This window comes from Lissotriton vulgaris, chromosome 3_2, assembly GCF_964263255.1.
Source record: "Lissotriton vulgaris chromosome 3_2, aLisVul1.2, whole genome shotgun sequence".
NCBI lineage: Eukaryota > Metazoa > Chordata > Amphibia > Caudata > Salamandridae > Lissotriton > Lissotriton vulgaris.
In genome coordinates, this window is record NC_141690.1 from 189,144,176 (window position 1) to 189,164,697 (window position 20,522).

Here is a 20,522-nt window from a genome sequence, read left to right on the forward strand (position 1 = left end):
GTCTGGGCTCAGCAGATGGAAGAGCTGTACTCTCATTTATTTGACTTGTTCTGTGTATCATGCACATTTGCCATTCATATGGCTCAGTTAATTCTGAATTTCATTTTAGTATTCTTATTTTTTGGTGACAACATTGTTTTCTTAATGACAATTGTAACCGAGTTTTAGGGCACACCTCAAAGAGCAAAAGCAGCATAAGAGAAAAAGACAACTGACTCTCACCCTACCTAAACCGACATGTTTTATGGCATCTGTGAGGGTAACATAAAGTATAGTTCCCCTTAGCCCTCGTAGTGAGATATTTTAATGCACGGTGTTTGGCCCCATAATAGGACTGACTACCCTATCAAGTCTTGGATCTGCACTTGGACACAAACAGCGGAGTTGTTTTTTTCTAATCTTAATATACTTCTAGGATAGCAGAATTCAAGCTTATCGTTCAGGTTCTTGTGGCCTTTTCTAGTAATGGTTTATGGATAAGGAGGATTTAGCTCTGGTAGGAGCAGTCTAATGATTCTACCACTTCATGCGTGTCTTGTCGCTTATCATAACTTCAAATGAGAAGCATGACCGTGGTTTGGAGTATGTGTACCAATTGAACAACTCATTAGAAAAACAGCAGTACTCCAACTTGAATGGAAGGATCACTATTACTACTTCGAAAAGGCATATTTTTTGAATATTTTTACTCATTTGAAATGGTACAAAACAACAACATCCTGAGGAAACTTTATGGAAAGCGAAACCATGTTTTTGCTATTTTGATGATAGCAGGAGCAGAGCTACTTTATCCAGACCTTGTGGTCAAAAACGAACTCTGTTCAGAGGCGTAGCTAGAGCCTGTGGCGCCCTGGGCTATCCCTCAGATTGCCGCCCGTGGGGGATGGGGGGGTGATGGGGAAAAAGGACCGAGAGACACGTAGTATTGCAGCCAATAGTTACTTCGATCATGCAAGTTACATGCACATACATGACACGGTCCAAGGCTATACAGTTGAATACACCAGTGACCAGCATTACAAAGGAGAGCACAAAGACTGACACCCTGCAGGATTTCAAGAAGGGCCTAAAAACATGGTTATTCGATTAACATACCTCATCACCAGCATACATGAGAATAGCTAAAATTATAAATGTGAATAAATCACTGGAGTTGCTGAATATATGACTAAAGAGTTTTAATTTGAACTGGTACACCAGCTGTTTCATGTTCTTGGGTAATATCACATATATGTTGGAAATGGAGCGAGGACGATGGGTGAGGAGGTAATGATCAGTTTAAGTACTAGTAATCTTGAATCTGAAAGAGACACGTTAGTGATAGATTCCTTACCTTAGAATATCCCCAGGCGTCAGACTGGATCCGGAAACTTTTGCGTAGCAATACCCCTGCGCGCCGGTAGGCGTCGTCTGCGGCTCCGCGTCCGTCGTCGGCGTCGTGAGCGCCGGGATGACGTCGTCGGAGTACTTAGACGGCGCCCATGCGCGCTGACGTCAGTTCTTCTTTTTTCCGCGCCAGCTAGCGCAGATCCGGAAGAAGCTCTACCCCCAGTCACTTTTTGACTGAAAACTTTTGATCCTTTTTGATCTTTCTTAGTCGACTGTCTCGACTATCGGTGCCAGGGATGCCCGGGTTCAAGCCTTGTTCGAAGTGCGGCCGACTCATGTCGGTCACGGACCCCCATCGCCGGTGCCTGAAGTGCTTAGGCCTCGACCACGACGATCGAACCTGCGCCGACTGCCGGGCCCTGACGTCGAAGGCTAGGCGGGAGCGGTCCCGCAAGCGTCTCGAGCTGAGGCACTCGGCCCGCGCCGCTCCAGGTCCCGGTCCCGGTCCCACGGGAGGTCGAGGGACAGGTCGCGAGGTCGGAGTCATCGACGTTCCGGAAGTGGACACCGATCGTCTGGTTCCAAGTCCTCAGGTAAGAGGCATGAGAGGTCGGAGCGACACCATCGGTCCTCCGACCCGCCCCGACGCTCGCTCGATGCGGCCGGGGACTCGGGCGACACCGCCCACGCGGCTCCGCAGGAGTCGCAAGCGTCGCCGCCTGCCCCACACCTTCGGGTCCCTGGGCACGGCGCGTCGCAGGAGGAGGTCGAGAGGTACCTCATGGCCATGAGGGCCCTCCCTCCTCAGTCGGTTCCCGTGGCGCCTTCGGGCCGATCGGCTCCGTCTGGAGGTCCTTCCGGGTCGGGCGCTTCGGCCCCGACGACGTCGGGTGCTTCGGGCCCGGCGCCGCTGGCGACTTCGGTCCCGGCGCCGCGCGACCTCGCTGGATCCGGCTCCGGATCCGGGACCTCGCCGGTCGACCTTACGACCTCACCGGCGCCGTCCCTTCAGGTGTCGTCCCCGGCAGCCGATGTGGTTGCCGCCCCCAATGTTTCCTACGGTCCTACTCAGGAGTCGGAAGGGCGCCGCTGGGCGCCGATTCCGACGGCCTTTGGAGAATTCTATCTCCACGAGGAGGCCCTGGCTGTTGATCCTGGTCTCCAGGAGCCAGGTGACGAGGAGCAGTGGGAGGGGTCCGAGGACCCTCTGGCACGTGATTGCCAGTCAAACCAGGACTGGACATATGAGCTTGGGGAGGCCAGTGGTATTGACACCTCGCCTGACACTGGATTTACGTCGCCCCCGACTGTGGCTTCGGAGGCGGGTTCTGCTTACAGCGTAGTGTTGACGAAGGCAGCTAAGGCCCTGAGCCTTCAGCTCCCCGTCGCGGCCGTGAGGACTAATCTCCTCACCGAGGTCCTCAAACCGCAGTCCGGCTCCGGAGCCCCTCCTGCCGTTCAATGAGGCCTTGTGTGACGTTCTTCTGGGCACTTGGTCCAAGCCCGCCACAGGCCCCCCTGTGGACAGGAACGTGGCCAGACGCTACCGCCCGGCACCGGGCGACCCATGCTTTTTGTCCACCCATCCCACCCCCGAGAGCCTGGTCATCCAGGCCTCTAACTCCCAAACCGCATTCCCGTCGGCCCCGCCCGACAGGGAATCCAAGAGATATGAGCAGTTCGGGAAGAAGGTCTTCTCGTCTGTGAGCCTAGGGCTACGGTCTGTGAACACCAACTGTCTCTTGGGCCGCTACACCCACACTCTGTGGGACACGGTTGCGGAGGTGCTGCCACAATGCCCTGAGGAGGTCAGGGCTAAACTCAGCCAAACCCTTGCGGACGGCCGGGATGCGGCACGCTTTTCTATCCGGTGTGGGTTTGGATACAACGGACTCACTGGGCAGGGCGATGGCAACGACGGTGGCGGTTCGACGCCACGCCTGGTTGAGGTCCGCCAACTTCTCGGCCGATGTCCAGGCCTCCCTCCTGGACATGCCGTTTGATGGCCGTCGCCTCTTCGGCGACAAGGCAGACCATGCGCTGGAACGTTTCAAGGACTCCAGGGCCACGGCCAAGTCCTTGGGCCTTACGGCCCCACGCCAGCAATCGGGTGCCTTTCGCTCCTTTCGTGGCCACGGAAGGGGCGCCCCACCACGTACCGTCAGCCACGCGCCGCAGAATGTTCAGCAACGCGGTGGCGGACGTGGGAACCGCCGTGGCGGTGGTCGGGGCCAGCGGCGAGGCCAGTCCACACCTCCCTCAGCAGCCCCTGCCTCAAAACCTTACTAGTCCGAGTTTTCAGGCCCATGTGACGCCTGTGGGAGGCAGGGTTCGCCATCACCTCTCCCACTGGCATACAGTCACTTCGGACAGGTGGGTGCTGCAAATTGTCCGAAGGGGCTTCTCCCTCCCCTTCGAGTCATCCCCTCCATCCATGCCACCTCAATACCACCGTGTGTCGGGGGATCACTTGCAACTTCTGCAAGAGGAGGTTTCGGCCCTCTTGGCCAAGAGGGCCATCGAGCGCGTTCCTGGGCCAGAAGTAGGACGTGGTTGTTACTCCCACTACTTTCTGGTACCCAAGAAGGGCAAAGGGGGCCTACGCCCTATCTTGGATCTGCGGAACGTCAACGGCTTCCTCCGGACGGAGAAGTTAAAGATGCTCACTTTGGCTCAGGTCCTGGCTGCCCTGGACCCAGGAGACTGGATGGTAGCGTTGGACTTGCAGGACGCCTATTTCCACATCCCCGTCCTGCCGGCCCACCGGCGTTACCTACGGTTCATGGTAGGCCAAGAGCACTTTCAGTTTACCGTGCTCCCCTTCGGCCTTGCCAGCGCCCCACGGGTGTTCACGAAGGTGATGGCGGTGGTCGCAGCCCATCTGCGCAGGCAGGGGGTATCAGTCTTCCCCTACCTCGACGACTGGTTGTTGAAGGCGGGCTCGCCCCAGACAGTCGTCAGCCACCTCCAGACTACGGCCGACCTCCTGCACTTGCTGGGGTTCTCCATCAATGTGCCGAAGTCACACCTGTGTCCCTCTCAAAAGCTCCTCTTCATCGGAGCGGTTCTCGACTCGGCGCAGTTTCGGGTTTACCCACCCGAACAGCGGGTTCGGGATATTCAGGCTCTGATTCCTGTCTTCAGGCCGTTATCCCGGGTCTCGGTCAGGTTGACGCTGCGGCTTCTGGGGCTGATGGCCTCCTGCATCCTTCTGGTGCGTCACGCCAGGTGGCGGATGCGGGCTCGGCAGTGGGACCTGAAGTTTCAGTGGGCCCAGCATCAGGGCAACCTGTCCGATCATGTCCTGATCTCGGAGGGCACTGCGAAGCAACTGCAGTGGTGGCTCACGGACCGCGACTGGGTCAGTGGCAGACCCCTCTCCCTACCCCAGCCGGAGCACGTAGTTGTGACGGACGCGTCCCTCCAGGGCTGGGGAGGCCACATGGGAGAGGCGGAGATCAGAGGCCTCTGGTCTCCGGCGGAGTCCCGGCTCCACATCAACCTTCTGGAGCTGCGGGCGATTCGTCTTGCACTGAAGGCATTCCTCCCCTCTGTCAGGGGGAGCGTAGTGCAAGTGTTCACCGACAACACCACCGCCATGTGGTACTGCAACAAACAGGGCGGTGTGGGGTCGTGGACCCTCTGCCAGGAGGCTCTGCGTCTCTGGCAGTGGCTGGAACATCAGGGCGTGACCCTGGTGGTTCAACACCTGGCAGGCTCTCTGAATGCCAGGGCGGACGAACTCAGCCGCAGGTGCATGATGGATCACGAATGGCGTCTGAACTCGGACGTGGCGCAAGGTCTCTTTCGACAGTGGGGAGAGCCTTGGTTAGATCTATTCGCCACAGAAGAGAACGCGCAATGTCAGCAGTTCTGCGCGTTGGAATTTCCAAGGCGGCACTCGCTCGGAGACGCTTTTCGTCGCGAGTGGAGCTGCGGTCTGTTGTACGCCTTTCCGCCTATACCACTTCTGCCCAGAGTGCTGAAGAAGATCAGGCGCGACCGGGCCCAGGTCGTCCTTGTGGCTCCGGACTGGGCACGAAGATACTGGTATCCCGAGCTACTCAGCATGTCAGTCGATCCCCCGATTCGTCTGCCTCTTCGGGAGGACCTTCTGTCGCAGCAGCAGGGGACGGTCCTGCACCCGAACCTGTCCAGTCTCCACCTACAAGCCTGGAGATTGAGCGGCGGCAGTTGAGGCCATTTGACTTGCCTCCCGAAGTTTGTGATATCATTCTGGCAGCCAGGCGTCCCTCCACAAAGTCGGTATACGCCTGCCGGTGGAACAGATTTGTGGCATGGTGCACAGCAAAGGCTGTGGATCCTCTCTCTGCACCCCTTTCGGAAGTGCTGCTCTTTCTTCTTTCCCTTGCCCAGCAGGGCTCTGCTCTGGGCACTCTTAAAGGGTACCTTTCTGCTCTATCAGCCTTCTTGAGGCTACCAGATCAGCCTTCTTTATTCAAGTCCCCTATTGTAAGTAGATTTCTGAAGGGCATCACGCACATGTTCCCTCCTGTTCCCTTCGTGATGCCCCAGTGGGACTTGAATCTGGTTCTCACCTATCTGATGTGTGCTCCCTTTGAGCCGCTTCATAACTGCCCTCTTCGTCTCCTTACTCTAAAGACGGCCTTCCTGGTTGCCATCACCTCTGCCAGGAGGGTGAGTGAGCTCCAGGCTCTTTCTTCTTCTCCACCTTTCCTGTCTGTTCATCCTGATAAGGTGGTGTTACGTACACGACCTTCCTTTCTGCCCAAGGTTGTCACGGCCTTCCACATCGGGCAGTCCATCACTTTGCCCACCTTCTTTCCGCCTCCGCATCCCTCGAAAGAGGAGGAGAGGCTCCACCGTCTGGATCCAAAACGTGCGCTCTCCTACTACCTAGATCGCACACGCCAATTCCGGGTGGATGACCAACTCTTCGTTGGTTACGTGGGCGCGAAGAAGGGAAAGGCTGTGCACAAGAGGACCATCTCTAGGTGGATCATCTTGTGTATCCAAGCATGTTACTCCATGGCGAGGAAGGAGCCCCCAGCTGGATTGCGGGCTCACTCCACTCGGGCCACGGCAACGACAACTGCCCTGGGCCGCGGCGTCCCCCTGCAGGACATTTGCCAGGCAGCTACGTGGGCCTCGCTGCACACGTTCGCAAGACACTACTGCCTGGACAGTCAAGTCCGGAGGGATGGCTTCTTTGGCCGTTCCGTCCTCCAGGACTTTCTGGTGTGATATTGGTTCGCAGACCCACCACCGGGGTTGGTATTGCTGGGGTATCTATTCTAAGGTAAGGAATCTATCACTAACGTGTCTCTTTCAGATGCACAAGTTACTACTTGTGTAACGATATATCTGTAAGAGACATTAGTTAGTGATAGATTCCTTACCGACCCACCCATCCTCCCCGTTCTGCGAACCGATATCTAGGGTTAAGGTCATCCCCTTTCAGGGCCCTAGTTTCATGGCACCAGTGTTAGTTCTATCATGGCTCTGCGTATCTGGCGCGGAAAAGCTGTGTTATCAGAACTGACGTCAGCGCGCATGGGCGCCGTCTAAGTACTCCGACGACGTCATCCCGGCGCTCACGACGCCGACGACGGACGCGGAGCCGCAGACGACGCCTACCGGCGCGCAGGGGTATTGCTACGCAAAAGTTTCCGGATCCAGTCTGACGCCTGGGGATATTCTAAGGTAAGGAATCTATCACTAACTAATGTCTCTTACAGATATATCGTTACACAAGTAGTAACTTGTGCTTACTTGCCACTGTTCTAGTTAGTGACCCTCCCTCTTCATACATACGCAAACCGACTGTACAGCTTCATTTTTATATACCCTGGATAATACAAGAAGCTCGGAGGTGTGCTTTCTCCTTTTCTAGAGGAGGGAACAGGGAAGTCATAGGATGTAGTACTATTGGGTACGTTTTTTTTAATGCTATTGCTGAGATTGGTAAACAAAGCCTGCATGCGCAAAACAATCACTCATATGGGTAAGGATTGGGAGGAGTAAGACGGGTGAGGAGGTAATGCGTAATTTTGGTGGCCGTGGAAATAGCATGCAGGTATTCAACATAACCTTCATAGCTGCCATGGTTTCAGATTTCTATGTGTGACATTTTCATAATTTCAATGTAATTATGAGTGACGTTTCAACGACTATGAGTGACACTTTCTCGCAAGCAAAATCAAGTCACAATCCAAGGTGCTCAAGTCCGGGTGAAGTTTGCCTTTTACAGCAGTTTATAGTGCCACACATTAATGGTAAGCCAAGTCTCCAACTCACCACATTAAATATAATTTGCATCCTTTGGGTTATACTATTGTCGGAAAGGGGTTTCTTAATTTGGGAGTGGGGGTGCTCCTACCAACTTAATAAGTCTACTGTGGTTAGGCGAGAACACCATTCTGAGTGAATCTCTACTCCAATCCTTAGCGGCAATGGCACATGCAGAAGGTAATCCACAGAGAAGTGCATTTTAAGTTCAACCAGATCCAACAATTTTAAAATAAATATAGCACAATGAAATTTAGAAGAACAGAGATGCATGTAATGAGCAAAAAGACACAAAGCTCAATTAAACAGATTAACAGGAACCTCAGATATGAATATTTAAGATTTACAAGTAAAAAGCGGCAACAAATGTAAAGCAACGATCAAGAACAACTTTTGAAAGTTAACTGGAACTTAGAAATGATTTCAGGCCAACTGCAATGGAGTGAAGGTTGGATACACCATATGAGTCACCCCAGTCAAAGCTTTTGTGGTCGGACTTAGTCTCTGAAATGGAAATCAAATCCTTCCAATGGGTCAGGGTCCACGGCTGTGGCCAGAGACAGTCCTTGAAGTAGAATGTAATATTGTCAAGCTCTTCCTGAATCTGTTAGTTTTAGCAGTAAAAGTTCTGAGCGAGCCCTATTGAAATCAAGATTCCTTCTGCTTTTTGTGTCCATGAAGGAGGCAAATAGGAGGCCAACTGTGGGGGATCAGTTCCAGTGCCTGACTGCTAGCAATATTCAGGAGTACTTGAATGAGTTATCCATTTCCAGTAGGAGGCAGTAGTCTTCTTCAGGTGGAGTCTTCCCATTTCCAGGAGTTTGTTCAGGTGGTGGTTGTTGAGTTGCCAGATTTATCGTTTGCTGTAGCCAGTGATTGGAGAAATTCTACCAAACCAGCACTTCCTCTTGCCTTACTGTAAAATGACCGAGGTGCCCCTCTTTCAAAATGGCAGAATCCATCTGCCACCAGGCAGGCATGTCTTAAGCTCCTTGGCCTCTCCTTCCCTTTGACAGGGGCCAAACTGTTTTTCCCCTACTGTAGCTGAAGCTTGATTGTGTTGAAAGATGCTGGGAATGAACAGGAAAAACCTTCCCTGGCATGTCCAAGTCACAAAGGGTAGTGCTAAAGCTGCCCTTTGATCTCCCAGTTTTTCCTGTACACTCCCATATAGTTAATTTCTGCTTAGTGGTCCGCAGATACCACCATTTGCTCTTCCTTGACTCAGAGGCACCCTAATATCCTCTGAACCAGCATTGTTAACTCTTTCACACAGAGAGGCACAACTAATTTTATGGCCGTTTTTGGCTCGGGCACTACAAAGTAGATTTTTATAAAGTTATTTTTCCAGTTGAGTTATAAAAAAACTTTTTTCACCCTTAAATCAGAATGTGAATGTTAAGTAAGAAATCACTTTGAAGCATTTTTCTACCATTTCCTGAAGAGGCGGTAGAAAATAAAGATTTAAATTCCACCCATGCCTGTTAAAGGAAAAATCTAACAAAGCATACCGGGTAAATTAGCTTTCAGGGTTTATTTCACTGGGAGTGCACACAAACCGCAATATGTAGTGTGTCCTATTTATACATGTTTGGACCCTGCCATGTGGTCTTACAACCACTAATGCAACAATTAGTATATTTTATAACAGGATTAAGCCAGTTCAAATTTGTGGGATGAAAGATTACCATAGCAGAAAGACTAAATCATGAGTGCTGAGCCACAGACAAATACAATTTTTTTTATAGAAATCAAGATGCATAATTGTAGTAAGGATATAGTACTGCTCAGTGCTCTAGTGATCACACAGTAACCTCAAACCAGTTCCAACATGTGTGTATACAAAAAAGATGATGACGACACTGGGACAGTCCATAGATGTATTCAGTACATTTATCCTCAATGAAGACAGAAATATTATGACATGCCAATGTTTCAATTCCTTTTAAATTTGGGTCATCATCAGGACAGAAGAGCAATAAGTCTGTAGCACCAACTCAGATTGGGGTATGCCAGCAAGTCACTCTAGGCAAAATGGGAAGGAGCCAGAACAGTAAACTAATTCAGAGTATTTGCAGAATCAAAAACCCCTGAACATAGTGGATAGTGAGTAGTCACTCACCAGAATATATTTAGTAGGGCGGAGACTTCCCGTAAGTTCAGGCAAGAAGTGATGCCCGCACCCCTGAGCATCAGAGCTGCAGCTGAAGGGAACAATCAATGGCGCAGTAGGGAAATCATTTTGGGAGACGAGGCAAAGAATTGTGCCCCACAATTGCAGGGAGTCGGGGCCACAGAAGGCACCAGCCAGGAGATTCTGGATTCCTGGGATGAAATCAACTTGAGAGCCAGGCCACTGAATAGAAAGCAAGTTCACTGTGAGAGCGCACAAACCGCAGTATGCATTTTGCTCTATTATTATTATATTAGCCGTTTGAACTTGCAAGGCGCGCTTCAGTGGTGACCTGTGTATATAAAACTTGTTTTTTCCTACATGACAAAGGCACATTTCACCACCATGTTTCACTCCAGTACATTTAACCTGCAGCCCAGCTAGTGCACAGGGGTGCTCCTTTTTTGTCATACATGTCGGTGCTATAAATGCACACTGAAGCCCACATATGACGCATCATAGTTACATTTTCTGCACCATATTCCATGTTTTACAGGATAATTAAATTGACCAATTGGATTAAACCAATTTTCCCACTATTTTTGTAGGGCTAGAGCGCACAAACAGTGGCACTGATAAGCAATGTCACGGATGACTAGTCCTAATACCAGCAAAAATAGGGTCCAGAAAAAGGCACAAAATCTGAGGCAATCATGCAGAAAAGTTTATTTTGTATAACTTAGTGTTATATATTGTGTTTTGTTATATAATTTATTGACTTATAGAGTGCAACGTTCACTCGCTTATATTTTTGGTTGTCATATCTGCTGACAGACTAAACGCTACACTGTTTTTGTGTTGCATACTTATAAGCTTGTTGTCATCACGGCAGAAGATTCTCTGTAAGCCTTATTTTATGTTTTTAGTCGTGTTATAAGGTGAAGTATTTTTTAACTTTAGCACTGTTACTTTGTAAATGTTCATGACATCTCTGCTAAAAATGAGAATCTTCTAACCGAAATGAGCGTTTATTTGAAAGGCACTAGCACCATTTGAGGTTATTGAGGAGATGCTTGATCTTTGTTCAACAAAAGACATGCTGTCAAGCTTGTACTAATACCTTGGCTCCCTGGCTTGTAGTTTATATTGGTTTGAGCCCACTTTAAAGCAGGGCCGTTTTTTAGATACTAGGCTGCAGGGGAGATCTTCAGAGCTGTGTTAATTCTCATTCCATATTCCTTATTCTTTTATGTCAGTGCTGGGAGAGAAGATTTTTACTTCCTATATCCCAACCTCTCACCCAGACTAAAGTAATGCACTGTTGGATAAAGTACCTCAGTACTCCTCTGCCTTTTATTTCCAGGCATTCACATCTGTCAATGAAGGTACCAGTTGTGTGATGGTGGATTTTGAAAAGTGGGTGAATGTCTATTATACATTGGATTTGATTCCTGTGAAACAGGGTTCTGAACAAGCACTGTGTGTCAGTACTCTACAGTAAGAAGAGACCCACACCCTCTGTGTCATAAGTAGAGACCAACATCCTCTTGACCTGGTTAACCGTGCTTTCTGGCCCTTTGTCAGATGTCTTAGCTGCACAGACAGTCCACAGACACGAGGTTTGAAGCTCTGTATAGATAAATTAACTGTTCTTGTCCATTTGTTCCACTGTTGTTGACTTGTGTTTTATCTGGTTGGATGTTTGCAGATCCTCCCGAGTGGGTACCTGATGAAGCTTGCGGTGATTGCACAGCATGCAAGGCTCCATTTACAGTGATAAGAAGAAAACACCACTGCAGGAGTTGTGGCAAGGTAACTGTCTCGCCCATGAACGGCATATTTTGTATATCATTACTTGATTTTATATGATGTATCCATTATACCACCATCTTCACTTATGTGGCTGCATTATGGCTGGGTCTCTTACTTCACTCTCTTGTAGTGGTGGCTGGTAAATAGTGGCTCATACGTTCTCAGACAGCATCCAGAATCTGATGCCATGCAAATGCACACCCATGGCATCTTGGTCTCCTAAAAGTGGAACTTTTTTATGTATAGGTATCCTTCTGTACCACTTTGCATATGAACGTAGATTTGTAGCTAATATTTAGAAAGAATCATCCTGATGAAGACATCTGACCCTGCTTCCCGCACCAAGACCGATGCCGATCCTGGGCTCTTCGACGCCTATGCCAGCTTCATTGACACCGAAGGAGTAGGGTCTGGATTGTTTGCTCTGTCGCTGAGTCAATGCCAGTCCGACCTCGATCAAAGTTGCACCAATTCCATCTGAGGCGCCTCTTCCCCCGTATACTTTGCTACTCCCATAAGGGAAACAACACCCTTTACATTCCCTTTTTGGGACAAACCCAGTCAATGACTATGATCCAGGTGATGTGTTTGCTCAACCCTACAAGGATGATAATTGGTACAAGGACCTACATGAGGCTAGTGGTATCGATACCTCCCCTGAAACTGGTCTCCTCTCACCCCCTGGACTTGCCACAAAGGAATCTGCTTCCTACGCCATGGTGATACAGAGGACGGCTGAAGTCCTTGACCTCCAATTCCCCACTATTGAGGTTAAGGCCAATGGCTTGGCGAACGTCCTCCAATTGAAGCAAACATGCCCCTTCTTCCATTTAGCGAGGCACTGACCAATAGCTTATTGGGGGTGTCGGCCAAACCTTGCTCCGGCCCCCCAGTCAGTAGAAATATTGCCGGACACCATTGTCTTGGTCCAAACGACTCTGCTTTTCTTTCACATCACCCTTCGCCCAACCTTATGGTGAAGCAAACTACCACGAGTCGCTCAAATCTGTTACCTACCACTCACTTTGACATGGGTAAATAGGTAGAAACTTTTGCAAACTTGGTCTCGTGTGCCGTCTGGCCATCAGATCTGTTAACGCCAGCTGCTTGTTGGGCTGTTGCTCCCATGCCCTCTGAGATTTGGTAGCACAAGCCCTCCCTGGTGTACCGAAGACCTTTACCCTGTTCTCTCTCAAGCGATTGAAGAAAACCAGGATGCAGCCAGGTTCACAGTAAGTTATGGCTTGGACCACCGATTCCATGGGATGGGCCACCATTGCCTTTCGCCACCATGTTCTGATGGACATTCTCTTTGATGGGACCCACCTGTTTGGGGACGAAACTGATACCGCATTAGAGAATTTTAAAGAGAGCGGTGCTCCTGCCTGCTCTTTGGGCCTTTCCGTGCCACCTTGCCACCCACAACAGTTCCACTGTACTTTTCGTGGCTTTGGCCGTGGTGCCACCTCCCTACAGGCTGTCCAGCCTCCACAGGGAACCCAGCAGTTTTGCGGTTGAGGCTGTGGCCAAGGTCAACAAGCCTCTCAGTCTGCCACTCCCCGTCAAACCTCTTGATCGTGCCCTTACAGTAGCACAGCCATCCAATGGAATTTACAGATTCTACCCGGGCTGGCAATAACTTCAGACTGGTGAGTTCTATATATATTCTGTATCTTGTTTAGAGGGGCTATGCCTTACCCTTCCTTTCTTCCCCACCACACCTTCTTCCGTCTTGTTTCATACAATAAACTGCATTATGTGGTATTCAAGGAAATAATGCACGACTCACTGACAATGTCCTTTTTAGGTCGAGCTTAGAGCCATCCCCAAGACTTGTTGTGGTGGAGTAGCGAATAGAAGCCCGGCCCACTCTCCGCCCATTTTTGCCATTGGGTTGTGTCATTGTCTGTCCTGAATGCTGGCTTCCGTTTCGCAAATAGGCTTGTTAGTCCCTCCTTAGTATTGCCTCCTCTTCACTTGTCACCTCCCATGGCGACTGGCCCCTTTACTTCCGTTGTCACACGGTACGTGTTATTTAGACTTTCAGCGCTATTTTCTTTCACTTATTGCAGGAACGATGTGCTTTGGTGGCTTCTTTACCCCCACCCGTTTTTGTGCCTTGTTTACCCCCCCCTGCCCACCCTCCCGTTGTCTGTGCCTTCTCTCTCCCCGAAGCAGTCAGTGACTTCGCCCACCCATTGTCTGTGATGCCCACCAAGGCAAGGCAATAAGTCTCGCATTTACGCAAGTTTGAGCTATTGGCATTGTAGAGGCCTTTTATTTATCTTTTGGTTTTTAAAACATAAATAAAACGCATTGACATGTACAATGCCAATATCTTAAATGCGAGACCTATTGCATTGCAAATGCTTGGTTTTTAGGTCTCGGACCGGAAAAGCTGGCTTGCCAGCTTCCGGTCAGAGAATTAATGATTTTGAGTACGGAGCTTGAACCCGCCTCTGTACTTGACCGCTCCTCAATTGGCTGGCTTCCTAAACGGAGGCCAGCCATTGGAGGAGAGATCAGTCACTCCAATGTAGCCCAGTCCTTTTCGGATTTGGGGGCGTGATTTTTTGCGTTCTTTAGACAGTGACGTTGTCCGTCACTCAGAACAGCAAAACACGCCCCCAAATGCGAAAATGACCATGCTTTCTCCGAGGCATTTCTGCTTTGCCTCGGAGAAAGACGGTGGTTGTTTCCAGAGCTGCTCTGAGCTGCTCTGCTCGTCCCCCCTTCCCTCCGCTTTCCTTCGTCCAGCTCTGTCCTTCCCTCCGCACGCAGCTCCGTCCCCCTCCCCCATCCCTCCGCCCGCAGCCCTTCTTCGTCCCGGTCCCGCTCCCCCCCCTCCCTCCGCCCGCAGCTCCTTCGTCCTGCTCTGCCCCCCCCTCACTCTGCCCGCAGCTCCGTCGTCCTGCTCTGCCCCCCCCTTCCCTCCGCCCGCAGCTCCGTCGTCCTGCTCTGCCCCCTTCCCTCCGCCCGCAGCTCCGTTGTCCTGCTCTGCCCCCCTTCCCTCCGCCCGCAGCTCCGTCGTCCTGCTCTGCCCCCCCTTCCCTCCGCAGCTCCGTCGTCCTGCTCTGCCCCCCCCCCCTTCCCTCCGCCCGCAGCTCCGTCGTCCTGCTCTGCCCTCCCCACAGTACTCTGCACCCAGTGTCAGAGGCCCAGGTAACACGTTCAGCCATGGGGCCCTTCACAAATCAGATTGTTTGTGGGGCTTGGGCACATGTACGATGCCTAATGGGTAATCGGCTAAGTACAAAAAAGGACCAACCTATGTCTGCAGGGTCTTAGGGTACCAGCCTTTTGTGTAAGACCTTTGGGCCCCTCACCTGGCAGTCCCTGTGTGGCGATCACCACAGAAGATTCGTGAGCCTCTGTTGGGTCCAGTAAGCCTTCTAAAATGGAGCCAGCTGGAGATGTGTATTCAAACCCCCCTGTTTCGCTACTGGGCCGGCTCCTTTGTTTTCAAAGGTTTTTGTGCACTCATGTGTATGTAAGTGTGTATTTGTGTCTGCTGTCGCCTATGTGCGCTTTTGCATGAGCATCCACATAATTATCACTACCTGAAACCGTGTGTATGCGCGCATCTATGTGTTTGTGACTGCATGCTCCCATGTGCGTTTCTATTATTGCGTTAACCCGTATGTGTGTGGGTCTCAAGTCTTTGCATATGCGTGTGACTGTTTGCATCCATGTGGCGTTTGTGACTGTGTGAACCCATGAGTGTGCCTGCACGTCTTTGTATGTTTGTGACTGCGTGAACCCATGGTGTACGCCTCCTCGGACCTCGAGTATGCCTGTGCGTGTCTATGCCTTCTAGGCCCCAGCCCCTTGAAGCAGACGGAAGACAAAGACTCCTGCGCCTGCTTCGGCTCCGCCCCCATTTTGTCCGCGCTGCCTATTGTCCTTCTGCCTCTCGTGTTCCGCGGTGGATGAATCCCAGCGGCCCAGTGTTTGTACAGCGATAAGGAAAGAGTGGAGGGGCTTTATCCTAACCTTGGTGCTTGCGAGGAAAGAGGCAATGTGTGGCTAAGCAGCGAAGGGGGCCGAATATGCTAACGAGCCGTTTCCCTCCATTCCCTCTGCCCTACCCGCAGGCTCCCTCCGCCTCTAGTGATAGATCTGGGCTGTAGTGTCGAGCGCAGCCGTGGGTTCTTGGCACACGGTCACACTCTCCACAGAGCGCAGAGCCGTGATTTTAACGGGGCAGTCACTGTAGTTCGATGTACTCCACTGCACCGAGGAGCCGTGGTTGGATCTAATGCACACGGGACAAACATTTAAAGGACACCTACTGCATGCAATTAAAACGAAATACAAATGGAATTATTCCTGAGCAGTGCTAATGAGTCTTTCGGCCCATTAGTGCTTTGCCTGGTGTTAGATAGATGAGCACTTGAAGTTAGATAGATGGGCGGCTAAATGGATGACTTGGTGAATGAGTACCTGGAAGGTTGAATGTGTGTGTAAGAGACTGGGGGATGGTCGTGAGATTAGATCGAGGGATGGATGTTGAGAGATATGGATGAATCGGCTGGTTTGTGTATGGATGTATAGCTGGATGTGTGAGTGCTTACATAAAATGAGTGCACGAATGTGTGGTGGGCCAGGAGTGATTTGGCTGGACGGATCAATGAGTGGATGGATGCATCCTTGAGTATATGGCTAGATGGATAAATGCAGATGTGCTGAATGAATGAATGGATGATGGAGGAGTATGAAAGAGTTATTGGAGGTACGAGTGGATTGATATGTGAGAAGAATGATTGAGAGACAGAAGGGGAGAGAGACATCACCATCTCTTCATGCAAATAGTTTTGTTGGGTAACGCTGGGGTGAAACCCTCTACAGTGACACTGCACACGTACCACAAGGTTACAGCCTAGATTTCATCTGTATTGGTGAAAAAGAATAGTGCCGTTGCGATAACATTTGCATTTATACATTTTTAATATTGTTACAACGTCAAGCTTCCGTGTCTTATGCTTATGTGTGTGCCTGTTTTTGAGGAAATGGAGTAGGTGAATCTGCTGAACAAAGCTGTCACTTCATAATTTTGTTTTCAAATATCGTTATTGAACGTATATAAGAACACCACATTTGACCTCCCGAGAAACGTGCACTGATTACATCACATGAAGACAGACCGGTGCATAAAGGCAAGGAGTAATTCTGGTCATTAAAGCAGCATGAACTGCTGAAACCTCAATTAATATTGACCGGTGTTGGTGGTTTAATATTTGCAGAAAAGTACTGAATTTCACGGGAAGGGCTAAGTAAAATCAGGAAAAGCATGAATGAAGTCACATTTTCTAAACCAATAATAAGGCTTACAGAATTCCAAACAACTATCAAATGCATTTATTTGACGCAATAATATACATTGGGGCAGATTTACGAGCCCCTTGCCCCACTTTTGCGTCAGTTTTAACATGGAAAAAGTGACGCAAAAGTGGCCCAAGGGGCTTGTAAATCTGCCCCGTTGTACCTGAAATATGTTATCCTCCAGAGCTATCTTACCATTACTATTATTGCCTGAGATTTAGCTGGCGTACAAAGATCTCTGCAGCAGGTGCCTTAACCCTATAAGATATTTTAAAATACAGACATGGCTACCAATTAAGCTGAACAGATTTACTGCCAAATTTCTCCTTGTTGTCAATTTCTTTGTGGCAGGGATTAAAAGAAATAAATGTATACTTTGAGCCCCAGATTTTGCTTCTAGGTTGCATCACTATTTTGGCACAACCCCAATGCAAAAAATCTAATTTGTTAATTATTGTAATGCACTCAAGTATACTCATGATAGACCTGCTGAACATATGTGCAGTCTTAAGATCTGATGTCACTTCCTGTGAGGTAATGGGTTGTGATGCCACTTCCTGTGATGATATGTGTGATGTTACACACCTTGATGTCACTTCCTGTGATGTCACATGCTGTGATGTCACTTCCTGTGATGTCACACCCATTTTGCCTAACTTGGTGAGTCCCTCCACTTCCTTTTTTTAGGTCTCGGCTAGAAGCAAGCGAAGCTCGCTCTCGCCAGAGACCTTATTGTTAGCGACTCAGCTTCCCAGGAGGACAGTCCTGGCCGCGCGCAAGGCAATTTGCGCCGGCCGCGCGCGCGCGAACGCGCTGTCCTCCTCGGAAGCTGAGACGCTAGCTATACCTCCCGCTGCTTGCGCATGCGCCGTGCCCCATTGAAGGTTTCGGGTTTACGCATGCGCCGTGCCCCTTACTGCAGCAGGACCGGGCGCGGCAGACCCGGGGCTGCGGCCGTCCACGGAGCGCGCGAGGACGATGTAAGTGTTTGTTTTCTTTTTGTATTTTGCATTTATTATTTCCCTAGTTATTAGCGGCTGCCGCCCAGCTAATTTTATTGAATGGCTTGATGTTTCTGCCGCAACTGCAGAAGTCTAGAAGTGAAGCGTCATTACTCTTCTTTTTGTTTTCCACCCTACCCTAAAAAAAAACCTTCTTGCTGCATACTAAGAGAGTATGTTTTAATTTAACAATAAGTTGCATGTTTTGGAAATTGTTTAAAAACTTGTAAAAAGTGTTTTAATGCTCCCCCGCTCCGTCACCCCCGGACAAATACTTTCTTTGCGGTGCTCTGGCAGATTAAATCATCTGCCCAGGCTCACAGGATGTTAAGCTACGCCGAGATTTATACTTCACGCCCCCACTCCAAAGTCGGCAGCTCCAAGGCTCGGCTCCCTCGTACCCCAATAGCAGTAAAATGCTATTGTAAGATTGCGTAACAACCTTTCGCTCTTGTGCCCCATTACAAAATGCCCAACTCCTAAATTGGTGCCTCCTCCCTCCCCCCTCGCTGCTCCCATTCGCGCCAGCTCTGTCTGCCCTTCATTCCGAATCAGAAAATCTAACCAGGGGTGAGTGGCTTGCCCACTGTTGTGCATACTGAATCCTTCTTGCTGATACTCAGTGCGTCACCCCCATACCCCAGACCTCATTTGTCTGAGGACATTAAATTATCTGCCCATGATCACCGTATATTGAACCGCTCTCATGTCGGCCACTCTGCGCATAGGGCCACATCGCTCCCCCGTTGGTCACCACTCTTTCCTACTGTTGGTGTCATGCGGGCCCAATTGACTAACTGGCAAAGCCTACACTAAGCATCCAGCAACCCATTACCTCTTGTCCCGTGTACTTTGAGCTGGAGCCATGCAGTCCTCCATACGTGCTGCCGCTTGGCCCACAAGATGGTACCTGGGCAAAGCCACTTTTGTCCACATACAACCAATGATGTGTGTTTGGGTGAGCACGTGAACTATGCTATATTGAAATGCATTAGTAAGGCAGCCAAAAACATGTCTAGGAACATGTTTCTCTCAAAATAGTGCCAGAAACAAGACCAGGAACACTTACCAAGCGTTCCATCATTTGTACACAACAAGAGGTTTCAGACGGCGCTCATTACACCAGCATCCTTGATTTAGGACTTTAATGGAGTTTGGCCATCTCTCAGCCATATTGACAGCACCTGACATGCAGAACAAAGGCACGTGAATTCTCTGTGAAAGCTGTTTAGTGCTGGTAGGATTTCAGGCGATAGTACATCACTTGCTGCAGAGGCTTTCACATTAGCCAGCCAGGGATTCACTTCATGAGAGCTGATTTGTTTTGTTCTCTCATAGCGTCAACATGTTTCCATATCTGTTGCCCCGTTTACAGATTTGAATGTGTTTTGTGTAAAATATGCTATTGATTAATGCCCACTGTAAATGCCCTCCGTTTTTTTTTTATGGTTCCTTGCATCACAGCCTCTTTGTTATGGTGCAAGTTCTTCTGTTGGAAAACCAGGGTTCTACTATAAGTTACTCTGCCAGGAATCTTGCTAGTCGGTTGTGGTTCTAGTGATCACACTGTACCAACTCGGTGATCTTGCCTGCACTGGTGACTAGTCTGTTGACCAACAGATATGGGTCAAATAATTAATCCTCCGCAGGAGTGGTGCTGCTACTTAAAGTCTTCTGAGTATTTGCTAATAGTTTCCCCTCCCCTCTCTTTTGCTCAGAGTGGTGAGTGCAGAGTGGTGAGTGCAGAGTGGTGAGTGCAGAGTGGTGAGTGCAGAGTGGTGAGTGCAGAGTGGTGAGTGCAGAGTGGTGAGTGCAGAGTGGTGAGTGCAGAGTGGTGAGTGCAGAGTGGTGAGTGCAGGCGCAGAGTGGTGAGTGCAGGCGCAGAGTGGTGAGTGCACAGAGCAGTGAGTGCAGGCGCAGAGTGGTGAGTGCAGGCGCAGAGTGGTGAGTGCACAGAGCAGTGAGTGCAGGCGCAGAGTGGTGAGTGCAGGCGTAGAGTGGTGAGTGCAGGCGTAGAGTGGTGAGTGCAGGCGCAGAGTGGTGAGTGCAGGCGCAGAGTGGTGAGTGCAGGCGCAGAGTGGTGAGTGCAGGCGCAGAGTGGTGAGTGCAGGCGCAGAGTGGTGAGTGCGCAGAGCAGTGAGTGCAGGCGCAGAGTGGTGAGTGCGCAGAGCAGTGAGTGCGCAGAGCAGTGAGTGCAGGTGCAGAGCGGTGAGTGCACAGAGCAGTGAGTGCAGGTGCAGAGTGGTGTGTGCTGTTGAGTGCAGAGTGGTGTGTGCTGGCAATGTAAATGACAATGCCATTTATTTATGATTTAAAGAAAAAAAAAGAAATGTCATGAGCAATGCCAATAGCTCTACCTTTAATGATGCCGAGACCATTGCATTGTAAATGCTTGTTTAAACGTGTACTCTGGGTATGTGATTTGAGCGGGCAGCAGCTGCTCCTGCGGCGAGGGCTGCTGCTGTTCGCTCCTGTTAGTGATGCTCAGAGATCTCTTCAGCCAGCTCCCCCCCCCCTTTGTGCCTCAGTGCACAGTCCCCGCCTGATAACGCTATCGCGGCGGTTTTTGTTCAGATCGCATGGGCCTTTTCAAAGGAAGCATGCCAGGCATTTGTTCACGTCTGACACGGCGAAGGCCCATAGGCTGCCTAAACAAAACCTCCTTTAAAGCCACC

The 20,522-nt window shown here is 50.2% G+C and overlaps 1 protein-coding gene across 3 annotated transcripts in view; it reads left to right on the plus strand.

Annotated features, from left to right (window-relative positions):
- ZFYVE28 (zinc finger FYVE-type containing 28) overlaps positions 1-20,522 on the plus strand; it is an 826,377-nt gene that overhangs the window by 785,993 nt on the left and 19,862 nt on the right. For all 3 annotated transcript variants that reach the window (XM_086964197.1, XM_086964196.1, XM_086964198.1), the window contains one exon: positions 11,421-11,524. In XM_086964197.1, the coding sequence (XP_086820323.1) occupies positions 11,421-11,524 (104 nt within the window). The remainder of the gene's footprint in view (positions 1-11,420; positions 11,525-20,522) is intronic.